Genomic DNA, 12680 nt, shown 5'->3' with positions numbered 1-12680 from the left:
CAATTTACTTGATATAGTCTGTTGTTCTCTTCATAAACTGATTAGCAAATCATTTCATAAACAGTCAATCGCAGTTAAGTCTATCTAGAACAGCCGTGTTATTTCAACATATATCTTTACAATAAGTTACTCGAGATATTAAAATAAAGTTGTAGTTTTATTCCACATTCCAGAAGCTCAAGGGAAATGATATTGACATTAAAATGGTGAATTCTGAGAAAGTGAACAATAAAACTAGACCATTAACAAAATATGCCACTCAAAACATTTCAGACTTGAATTATTTCAAATGTCATGTTTCTGTTTGTTTGTTTGTTTGTTTAATGCATATGATATATAGGCTTATATATTTATAACATAGTTGTATATTAATGAAAACACCTTTGTCTTAACACAAAGGAAATGTTCCAGTCATTATCCTCATCTGAAAGGCTGTGTGACACCGAAGTATCCAGCAAAGAAAACGCGTGGGAACAACGCAAACTTTTACAATACATCCTCACCCACAGCGCCACCCCCACCTACACCCCTCCCCAATTAAACCGCCCCTAGCCAAAGGCGTGCTCAACGGTTTACACTATCCCCAGCACAGTCCTGCGACACAATGATGGAAATACAACAAACCCAAGTGTGGACATCTTTACTGTATATTAAATGTTTTAAACTATGCTGTAGTCTATATAATAACTATAATAAGTCTATATAAAAAGTAAATGCAATAATTATTTATCTTTTATAAGGCACACATTTGGCAAAACATGGTATTTTCTCAGTAGGCTACTATTATGTATAATATTAATAGTATAAATCCTATGGTACTATGTACTATAGATTTCTTCATAAAACACCTATCACATTCGTTACATGCACCCCCTTAAAAAGTTACGGTTTCTGATAAATATGTTTTGGAGAAGCAAACTTGATATTTTGTTAATATTTAAATACACACAGGAGGATAACTTGTTTACAAACAAACACACGTCACAGCCCATAGGATGCTATACGCCTCCCTCAAAACTGCATAAGCGCATGTCCCTTCAATTAATACAACTCTTTTGTGTCCAGTTGCTCTGATGTTTGATCTCTCAGTCACACACATACAAAAAGATGACAGCAATTGAAAAACATTGAATTTCTCCGTTTACATGTTTCTCCATTGAATACATACTACTATTTTTCACAATGTATGTGGTATAATACTTTATGGCTACATTTTTGTAAGATGTAGCTATACAACAGATCAAACTGAACAGTCTTAAAAAATATGTATTTTTAAATAAGTAATGAAATCCTACATACGGCTAAAGCATCATCCTGGCAGAAGCGTGTGAGATGCAAGCTCACCATCCAGTGCATCCAGATGCAAAACTATTACTGTAGCCAGTGGTCAGAAAGTGTTCTGTAAAGTTGTTTCTTTCTCACTGCAAATGAAACATTTTGGTATAATACTGCGCAATGCTTAGAAGCGTTGATGCCGTTACTCTTGATCTTGCCTACCTTGGGAAGTCACAAGAACTGCGAAAATAAAAGCGGTCTTCAGCAGAGCCATGTTTCTCGTCCCTTATCCTGTCCCGGGAATGAAATGTGGAGATTTCTTGTGGAGAGTGAGCTTGTGTGTGTGTGTGTGTGTGTGTGAGAGAGAGAGAGAGAGAGAGAGAGAGAGAGAGAGAGAGAGAGAGAGAGAGAGAGAGAGAGAGAGAGAGAGGGGGAGTCTATGCATATGCAGGGTCTGTGCTGTACTGTCCGCAGCGGGGAAGCGGGCTGTGCGTGTGAAGGAGCTGGTTTGTCCGGTTGAGCTCCAGTGTGGCAGGTGAGCGCTATAATGTGGCGAGCAATGGACAGGCGCAGTAACTGCAGCTTTACACACGGCGAAACGTCTGGTCAATATGAACACCTAATACAATAATTACAACACATTTACATGATATTGTCTAGGAAGGCTCAATGGGCAGTACCTGGGTAACTTTGAAGAAGTGGAAATTGCCAGCTTGTTCAAATTGGCCGGTCAGTTAGAGCCGCTACTACAGCGATGATAACACTATGTATCGTCTATGGAAATGTTGCAAAGGAGCTGCAGAGCTTGGAAGACATGCGTTTCAAATTCAGGAGCAGATGTGCGGTTTGTCCTAAGTGACCCGAGAAGCGGCCAGTAACGCACTATGTCTGTTATGGGATTGATGGCACTGAGAACTATTGACCTCGTAGAAAGCATGTTATCTGTGTTTCATTCAGGAAAAAAAAAAAAAAAGTTTTAAATTTAAATGGCAGTTGGTACGGAACAAAAAATAAAAAAAAACTTGCATGTTTTTGTTTTGGTTTTTTCCTGTGGTAAACCTGTATTTTTTTTTTCTTTCGTGTGGCTGCAATACGCTTCCGTAATTTGGAGCCCACGTCGCTTTTTTTTTTTTAACTGTTAACGGTAAGAGGCGTTGTTTCCGTTAATAATCAGGTTTTACCTGCTTTTGCGTCGACCATAATAATAAAACGGTCCGTAAACCAAAACGCCCCCTACTCCCTGTGAGCAGGTGTTCGGGGTTTTCTAGTTTCCAACTCCTACAAAGCATGGAAATAGACTATTTTACTGCCTTGCTTTTATTGTTCCAACCACATAGATTTACACCTGGTACAGACATGAAGAAGAAAAAGAACAGAATAGAACTCATACAATATGTCACGATTGGAAAACAACGTATAATAATAATAATAATAATAATAATAATAATAATAATAATAATCATGCATGTGGATGCATGCCAATATCTGTTCTCTGTTAGTGTAGTGAATTTTTTATTGAAGTATTTTGTCAAGGTCTCCCCAGGGAAAGTCTTCCAGGCTTCTGTGAAAGTAGCTTATGAGTTGCAGCTGTTAAAGTGAAGTTTTTCTAGTTCTGTGTGAAGTGTTGACCTGGCGTAGAGCAAGCGGGCTCATAAAACACACAGCCTGGGAAGGATGCCCTGTGAGACCCCTGAGCCTGGCCAAGGGCATTAACAACTGGTGCTGTTGTCATCACTCTCCTGTCACCTTGGCTAGCAGCTGTGGCCACTTTAACTCTGCCTGATGAGAGTCTCAAAGTACAGCTGTCTGATGGTCTTTCCTTCAGTTGACCTGTTGCCTGATATTACAGATTGTTAAATGGCCGAAGAAGCACCCTGGGAAAGGAAAATGTTTAGACACAAAATATCACACAATTTATCAGGTGCAGTGGGGGGTGGTTGTCATTTATTTATTGTTTAGTAATAGCAGCAGTAGAAGTAGTACTTCCACCAGTCCTGTCCAGTCATCAGGGGCTGCTGTCTCTAAAATCCTCTGCACATGTCTCCCTCACTCACCACAGGGGACCTGCAGACTGATCGTGCCTGTTCCTGGTATCTGCAATTTCCATTATTCACAACACCTATTAATAACTACAAAAACAGGAACACAAGTGCTAGGCAATAATGATCCCTGCATTAAACGGCGTGATTGTTTATTTCAAGTGTTTGTTCCTAAAGAATAGTCATAATAATAATAATAATAATAATAATAATAATACTTATTATGTTTCCATTCTACAATAGAGCATCTTTGCATTATTAATGATATACATTTTATACAGTTATGAGTTCAGAACATGTCATACGGGCCTGTTAAGTATTCTTTCAATACTTGGGTAGCACACAATATGTAGGAGCCTCTCAATTGTGTAAGGCACACCCACTCTCAGTACTTTTCACCTTGCCGGCCCCAGATGAAAGGCAGGCCAGGAGTAAATCGGTTCCTTATTAGATTGCTTTGGTCCGCAGGAAGAGTGCAAAGCTAAAGTGATTACATTGTAGCACAGAGGCACACAAACTAATAAAGCAGAATACGCACATCGGATGATTCAATAATAACCCAGCTGACCATTTAAACGGACAGAATCTGCCCAAGAGAGCAGAACATGTGCAGTGTACACAGAAACGTCAATATGAGATTATTATTATCTCGGCAGGGAATTCACTACATGTTTCTTCACCCATATTGGAGGAATATGATGGATGTGTACATTACACTGTGTGTATAATCGAGGCGTTCGCAGTCTGTGTACAGTGCCTCCACAGTGTTAATACTCCTAATTTACAAGCATTGGAAGTGTGTTGAAGTGGTCCTGATTCAGATAAATCAAAATAATCTCCATGTTCTGTTTCCTGATTTTTGTTTTTCCTGCAGCTATCATGGATTGAATAAGATCAAATGTTTGATCATCTTCTCTTCTGGAGCTTGACATAAAAATATATATATATATTTTTTCCTCTTTATATCTAAGATCTGTGTTCTCCCACCAAAGTCAGGCTACTTACATTTCACTGAATTAATATGTAAGGCTTTCTGGTATGGTGCTGCAAAGAAAAAAGTAATATTAAGCCATCACTCAAATATTAGTGTTAAATAACAATACAGACAAACACTGTATTCAAATTATTATGATAGATGAGATAATTAGGTTCCCTGTTCTTCACTCTTCAGTCTCAACATGGAAATCCTTTGTTGTTTGGATAGAAATCTGACCACTGAGGAATTTTGACTTGACCCTTTGATTATAAAAAAATAAAGCAAACCTGTCAATTCAGCCCAGTCAGATCAATTCAGTTATTTTGTTTTAGAAGTCTTCACTTCTATTGCTTAAGTGTCCACCCTACCCTTCTCTCTCGCTCTTTTTCTACAGTATCCATCTGTCCATCTCTCAGTGAAGCAGGCTGTAAGCAAACTGTGCTCCTTCACCCCATCTGCTGTGCATGTCTGTTCTGTCAGGGGCAAGCAAACATCGAGGCTGCTGACATAGGAGATCGGACAGCAAGAATCTATAGTCCAAACACATTTAGCACAGAAACAAATCGTCTGCTAATGCTAGCACTGGTAGAAGCACACAGCATAACACAAAGCGATTTCCCAAAGCATAAGTTAACATTTTTCATAACTATTAATGTGTGTGTATAGAGAAACTCCTGTTTTATTAAAATGACGAGCCTGATGCAACACCAAGCACAAAATGGAGCAGATCCCTTCACATCCCCTTTATTTTAACTTGTCCCTGTGCATGCAAAATGCAACATGAAAAATGTCTATGTTAAATATCACAGGCTGATATCATCCCTTTAATTTCCTTCTTCACGCAGCAGTATTCTTTGCTTTCCTTTCTTCCACGTCCAGTTGTCCGCTTTTGAATGCGCCCCCAGTCTTATGGAAGACTATGGAAAGACTGTGCGAGCTGCAGGTTACTCTCTTTATCACAGAGCAGCTGGCACTGTGTAAACCTCTCATTTGTTTTATCAGGGGGGCTCTAGCACTATAAACACAGATTACACATGCAATAAGCCACTGTTTGTTAAGCCAAGATAATTAATTCTCTTTACAATTACAGTCCTTTATCAGATGGTTACACTTTAACTTAAGACAATCATACACACAAAAAGAAGATGTCATATTTATTCTACAGTCAGTGCTGGATTAGTGCGGCAGGTTATGTAGAATGGTTGATTACAATGAAGGAGATGCACTGAATGTGTTTGAAGCGACCATCATTTAAAACCACTTTCAACTTTTTTTTTCTTTCTTTGTCCCAACAAAATCTGACAATGGCTGCTTCACTGAATTCGAAAAGACACTTTGAACAACTTTGAACTATTACAAACATATTCTTTCTAATTACCCCTTTTAAGTATGGACCTGATAGAATCGTTCAGCATTTTTGTAAAGTTTGCAACATCAAAGCACTTCATTTACAATGTATGTGTGTATTGAAATAATACCTTCTAGCATTTATCTTTTTAAGTAGACTGATGTGCCAATTAAGTTATCCGGAGGTGTCTTTACCCTAATAAGACATTTCAAATAAAAAGATAGTAGACATCCAGTAATATGTGAACATCTAAATATTTTTTAAGATGCATCTCTGATTGCTGTTTGTTTTTGATCTGTTCACAGCCCCGGCAGTCTGTGAATGAGCTTAGAGAGTCAGACAGAGACTGCAGAAACCGAAGAAACGTCAGAGACAAATATGAACACAGGTGACACAGCCTTTAATTGTAGAAAGTAACCCCATAATGAAGGGTGAACAGGTGGCCCTCACTTAATTGTTCAAAGATCCCTTTTTTTCCCCTTCAATATTGTCTCAACAGATCTTCAATCTTTCCAAACTTAATCCCTCATTTCCAAACATTGAATCTTTACGGTGGTAATTTAGGAAACTTCTTCACACAACCTGCTGATTAAAACCAAAAGAGACAAGATCTGAAATAATCTGAAGAAAGAGCTCCCTTGATCATAGGCAGGAAGTGCCGTTCCACACACGCCATGGCTTGTTTTGAGGACAGAAATGCTTTTCCGAACTCTGTGGTAAAAACACCCCACATGGACTAATACATACGGCACAGCCATCAAAGAAAACCTGCATTGGCCCTGTGCAGTGGCTCCAGCACGTAGCCGTTCACAAAGGGTGAAAAAATCGCTGAGGGATGCTGTAACAATAATGAAAGAAAGAAAGAAAAACACAAAAACTGGAAAATGTTAGTTTACAACTTCAACAAATACAGTATACACTTGGTGTAGTAATATTGGCTGGTGCCATAACGTATGATTAAGAAGGTTATTGTGGGTTACTGAGGTTCCTTTCTATTCATCCAAGATCAATTGATCCTAACTTTAACTGCAAAGAAAAGGGGGGCACATACAGTTAGGTTCATAAATATTTGGACAGTGACACAATTGTCATAATTTTGGCTCTGTATGCCCCCACAATGGATTTGAAAGGAAACAATCAAGATGTGCTTTAAGTTTAGACTTTCATCTTTAATTTACATAAGAACATAAGAACTTAAGAAAGTTTACAAACGAGAGGAGGCGATTCGACCCATCGTGCTTGTTTGATGTCCATTAATAACTAATTGATCCAAGGATCCTATCTAGTCTATTTTTAAATGTTCCCAAATTTTCAGCTTCAACCACATCGCTGGGGAGTTTGTTCCAGATTGTGACGACTCTCTGTATGAAGAAGTGTCTCCTGTTTTCCGTCTTGAATGACTTGAATCCCAATTTCCAAAAGCTCCTCTGGTTTGATGTGGTCGATGCCTTTCATGATTTTGAAGACTTTAATCAAGTCCCCACGTAGTCTCCTCTGTTCCAGGGTGAAAAGGTTCAGTTCCTCAGTCTCTCAGTAGGACATTCCCTTCAGACCTGGAATAAGTCTGGTTGCTCTCCTCTGAACTGCCTCTAGAGCAGCGATATCTTTCTTGAAGTGTGGAGCCCAGAACTGTCCACAGTATCCAGATGAGCTCTAACTAGTGCATTGTACAGTCTGAACATTACTGCCCTTGTTCTCAATTCTACACTTTTGACAATATACCCTAACATTGTGTTTGCCTTTTTTATTGCTTCCCCACATTGTTTGGATGGAGAAAGTGAGGAGTCCACGTAGACTCCTAGGACTTTCTCATGCGTTATTTAATCTAGTTATATTCCTCCCATAGTGTAATTATAGTGGATATTTTTGTTACCTGCATGTAACCTCAAAATTTGAGGGTAGTTACTTGTAAATTATGTAAACCATTAGTAAGACCCAAAAACAGGAAGACCAGATTAGAGTTTGCCAAAAAACATCTAAAGAACCCTGTACAGTTCTGGAACAACATCCTATGGACAGATGAGACAAAGATCAACTTGCACCAGAATGATAGGAAGAGTAGAGTATGGAGAAGGGAAGGATCTGCTCATGATCCAAAGCATACCACCTCATCTGTGAAACATGTTATGGCATGGGCATGTATGGCATGTTTAGGGCTATATTATCTGCTCAGATTCAGGCAAATGCTTCAAAACTCATTGGACGGTGCTTCACAGTGCAGATGGACAATGACCCGAAGCATCTGCGAAAGCAACCCAAGACTTTTTTAAGGTGAAGAAGTGGAATGTTCTGCAATGGCCAAGTCAATCACCTGACCTGAATCCAATTGAGCCTGCATTTCACTTGCTGAAGGCAAAATGCCACAAGCCTTGCCCCAAACAAGCAGGAACTAAAGACAGCTACAGTACAGGACTGGTACAGCATCACCAGGGAAGAAACCCAGCATCTGGTGATGTCTATGGGTTCAGGCAGTCATTGACTGCAAAGGATTTGCAACCAAGTATTTATACCTTCAATTTAATTAATGATTATGTTAGTTTGTCCAATTACTTTTGAGCCCCTAAAATTGGGGGGACCACTTATACAAACAGGCGTAATTCCTACACCGTTCACCAAATTTGGATGTAACTACCCTCAAATTAAAGCTGAAAGTCTACACTTCAAGCACTTATTTTGTTGCCTTTCAAATCCATTGTGGTGGTGTACAGAGCCATGACAATAGTGTCACTGTCCATATATTTATGGACCTAACTGTATGTAATCACTATAGGAGACAAAACAAATGTGCTTGGCTTTCACCTATGACTTTACTAAACTTCAGTCTTACTGTTGCCCAAAATGTGTTTGCTGGTTTATTCATCCTGCTCTGAGGGAACATGTGAAGAACATTAACACGTCTCTTGGGGACCTTGAATCCAGAAGGCTGTGGAGATACTGTATCACTTATGTTATATTTATATTGTGCACCTTATACATGAAAGCATGCCCCCAGGCATTCCGCACATAACCTAATAAAAAAAAAAAAACTGCAGCAAAAGCTCTGTTCATGCGTCGTCAGTGTAGGCAATGCACAAGAAAGTAAATTACAAAGAGCTAAACAAATGCAATAATGAATAGTGGAGATGAGTCTGTAAGGCAGGGATATACAGTGGAACACACTTGACATACAGAGCTAAAACTGAGCAAACGGATTCTGTCCTCTGACATCCAGGGAGCTAGCAGTAACAGGAAACTAGACTAAACAGTCACTAAAGTCATTTTCAGGGGTAATGTGATACGGGATCTTAATGTATATCAGACCTCTGTCGACAGAGTTATTGGACGGACTAGAAGTTACTTGTTTTGGTTTTTTGGGATTGCAGACAGTTGGGTAGAACCAATCCGATGTAGGTGCAGGTAATCAATGAGGAAATAAGAAGAGCTGCACATAACCTGAAGTCAGATAGTCCTCTTGTGCTACAAGAGGCACAATTAATCAGTGTGTTAAAAAAATTCTGTCCAAAATGAATAACCCAAACAAGACCAAGCTGACACCTCTTGTAAAGATTACACAGCATTTCATTTCCCTTCTCCTCCCTTTTTAGCCTTGAAGAATGTATATATGTGTGCGCTATCTTCTTTAGGCCAAATAAGCCTCTCAAAGAACTTAATCTATAACACTTCTGGAGCCAAAAGGTCCTACAGTTCAGGGACAATTTCTGAAAGACAGGAAACTTTCCTGGCCACAGAGTATTAGCAATTTTTTCATAGCTGAGACAAAAACAACATTGATATTTGTCTAGTCCCCGTGTAAGCCATGAAAATAGGAAATGTATTTAGCAGGCAGCAAATGATCCACACAACGAAACACAATTTCCATCTAATAGATTTCTGTTTGTCTGGAGGAAGTTGATGGCTGCACTTCCCTGAGAAGTGAAAGATTTAGATTAGAAATATTTTTATTTTTCATTTTATCTTTAGCTCCTTAGTGTGCTGTCTGACAGACACAGTCTTTGCAGCATAATAAATAATAAATGTTAATAAAGTAAAATAAGATAAGATAAAATAAAAAAGGGACAGGACATAATCATGTGTTTTTCCACACCGTGTCCTCTGTGGGTTTTTTTTGGTGTTGTTGTTGCCTACAGCTAGACTGAACTACAGCATATCTGGTACACCACAGCACTGGGTGTTTTTTGGCAGTATCACAAAATAGATTAATCAGCAAGATTATTGCTTTTCCAAGGCAGATGCCTCTCAGATGCCTTGTTGAAGAGACTTTCTGTTCTGTATGCTGCCTCCTAACTGAGAACAAGCTGTGGATTGCATATAATGCCTTACCTGCAGCGGGGTGTTCTTAGAGTTTTGACAAAACTCTAAACCCCCATCAATGAGAACTAAATTAAAACAAAATCACTGGTTGGTGACATTTCCCTGGATATTCTGTGTTTTGGTGGTGGTGTTTTAGTTTCAAAGAGCAGTAGATCAGAAGCTTCGGTTACAGCCCATGTTTCTGTGGTTGTGGTGAGAGAGAGCGAGTGTGCCGTAGTGAGCGGATGTGTACTGGCACTGTGCACTGTGGTAGCAGCCAGGATGGGGTGGTAGTGTGATTGGCTGGGGCTCTTCTCATTCCCTCATAGTTACAGAACACACCGGCGCTGGACTGAGTCACAGGATTCAGGGCCACTGACGGACCAAAAGTGTTCATTTCCCTCTTAGCAAATACTGGGCCAAAATATGATATTGTGTTTGTAGTTGAACATGTCTGTTTTTTTCTGTCAGCCGAAAGCTGTATTTCTCCATTTATAAAGCTGCAGTTTGCTATATATCACAAATACATTTTTATTTTCTCTCTCTTTCTATACAGTAAATGCATATATTGTAGCTCAATATTAACATTTAGATCAGGCTTTCTTATGCTTTGCCTACAATACACATGTCTGATATAGAGACTTTAGTGGAAATAAAATAAATTGATAGGGTTCCTCTGGCTCCAGAGGCAAATGTTTCAAATGTGGCAAGGAGGTGAGTAGCAGCCCACACATCCTGCAGCTCTTTGGGGTGAAGATGCTCAATGAATCCCCTGACCTCTTTCAGCTGCTTGACCAGAGAGCGGTTGATGGAGTGGCCACAGGAGCTGAGTGGGGGTCCTGTCTGGTCCATTGCTTCGCACTGCCACGGTCAGAAACCTCACAACTTCCGCAGCACTTCAGCTGGAGCGCGAACCACAGCAAGTTGTAGTGAGAGAGTTTAAAAGCACCACTGAAGATTGATGACTCCGACCCCAGGCCCTGCAATCAATCTCTTGTGTTCTTTCTCTTAGCCTTTCTTCTGAGGGGGGATTCCACACCTGTTTCCTGCGTGGATCACCTGCCGTTACACCTGGTGCAAAGGCAAAAACAAGGCTTCACCACATCTCCACTGACACACACACTCGGAAATTGCTGTTGATCCAATTTAACCAAAAACATTGAATTTGAGCTGCAGTTATTTATTTTGTTTTTACGTGTTTATATAAGAGGATTTTTTAAGTTTTTGTGGACAAAGACGATTTCTGCTCACCTGAAATGTGATACACCCAAAACAGAACGGTAAAGGAAGTGAGGAGGGGTCAACTGTATGGGGGTGGAGGGGAGTTGGGGGATGGGAGGTTTTGTACAGAGGCTGGGAATCAGTGTGTTGGTGGAAGTAAAAAATAAATCTAGTCATCAAACTTCTCATCCCTTTTCTATACTCTAAGCCTCTCATTTCCCAGGGAATGCAGAGACCCAGAACACCCTGGAGAGGGTCCCTTTATTTTTAGAGAGAGAGGAAGGACAGAGAAAGAGAGAGAGAGCGTGCGGAAGCACAAGTAATTTGATGAAGGAATTCCAAACAAGTGAGGTTGGAACCAGACACATTCCTGTCAGTGTGTTACGTATATTCTGTCATCTCTCACAGATAAGAATGCAAAGAACCTTAAGACGTATTATTTGGTGACACACACTGTATCTATACTTTACACTGCTTTTACTTTTATATGCATTTTTAGTTCTAAAAGAGAACAAGTTACAAGAAACCCAAGGCACTTAGCTTATTTAGTAGACCTAGTGTTAAGAATGAAAATAGATATCATAATATCATCACTTATCATATTCACACTTTCTCTGTCTATTCTCTGAACACTTGATTGTGTTTTGGAAGAAAGGAGAGAAGAGAAGTAAACAGATAGGAGTGTGAGCTAATTTCCTGGAAAGGTCTCGATAAGCTGCCTTGGAAAAATCTAGGAGTGTGTTAACCCAAACCCAATCTCACTGAATCACTCCTGCTTTTCTTTCTGTTCATTTGAAGGTCTTTACCCTTGTCTTTTAAGGTGCATAACCCAAACAAGATGAAGTGTTAAAAGGCAAACCCAGCTTTGCACTTTAGAGTAGAAAAAAACATCTGGATTATTTGACTTATTTTTTTGCTCCCTCTCAGTGTTACTTTTATTTTGTTTCCCAAGCAGCCCATGTTATTGCAGTCACAATCCTGCAACACGACACTCTGAGATCATGAGCAGAGAGCAATTATCGGCCTCCCCTGTGAAGTTATTGGAGCCCATTGTTTGTGCTGAGTGCGTGATGGAGAGGCGTGTGATGGGCAGCAGCAAGTGGTTTAAGTCCCCCCAACCCCCCCTCCCCCCGCTTCTCAATCTATTTTCTATAAACATTTGAAGGGGGCAATATCCACGTCCATGATAACAATAAAGGGATTGAGCTAACAAGTATGGGATATATGCCGTGGGGGGCATTTTCCTGGCATGGTTTGGGTCCACTTGTCCCCTTAGAGGGAAGGGTCCCTGCAAATCATTACAAAGTTATTCTGAGTGATCACCTTTACCCTATGTTGAAACATTTCTATTCTGATGGGAGTGGTCTCTTCCAGGATGACAATGCCCCCATCCACAGGGCACGAGACACATAAGTGTAATGTAAATAATACAACTACTACTACTACCACTACTACTACTACTACTACTACTACTACTACTACTACTACTACTACTACTACTACTACTACTACTAATAATAATAATAATAAT

The 12680-nt window shown here is 39.8% G+C and overlaps 1 protein-coding gene and 1 long non-coding RNA gene across 6 annotated transcripts in view; one reads left to right on the top strand and one right to left on the bottom strand.

Annotated features, from left to right (window-relative positions):
• LOC136753241 (cell surface glycoprotein MUC18) overlaps nucleotides 1-1641 on the bottom strand; it is a 43300-nt gene extending 41659 nt beyond the window's left edge. For 4 of the 5 annotated variants that reach the window (XM_066709205.1, XM_066709189.1, XM_066709198.1 and 1 more), the window contains exon 1: nucleotides 1498-1641. In XM_066709205.1, the coding sequence (XP_066565302.1) occupies nucleotides 1498-1549 (52 nt within the window). In that variant the 5' untranslated portion in view covers nucleotides 1550-1641. Of the gene's footprint in view, nucleotides 1-1299; nucleotides 1413-1497 lie in introns of those variants that run through there. The other variant, XM_066709222.1, reaches the window with a different exon arrangement.
• A 93-nt stretch (nucleotides 1642-1734) lies between these two features.
• On the top strand, nucleotides 1735-11256 carry LOC136753265 (uncharacterized). The gene is made up of 3 exons (XR_010817412.1): nucleotides 1735-1810; nucleotides 5944-6026; nucleotides 10715-11256. It is a non-coding gene; the product is annotated as an uncharacterized LOC136753265 (long non-coding RNA).
• The last annotated feature ends 1424 nt before the right edge of the window (nucleotides 11257-12680 follow it).

The sequence above is a fragment of the Amia ocellicauda genome, chromosome 1 (genome assembly GCF_036373705.1).
Source record: "Amia ocellicauda isolate fAmiCal2 chromosome 1, fAmiCal2.hap1, whole genome shotgun sequence".
NCBI classification, from domain to species: Eukaryota; Metazoa; Chordata; class Actinopteri; order Amiiformes; family Amiidae; genus Amia; species Amia ocellicauda.
Note: the sequence above shows the minus strand (reverse complement) of the source record. Positions and strands in the feature narration are given on the sequence as shown.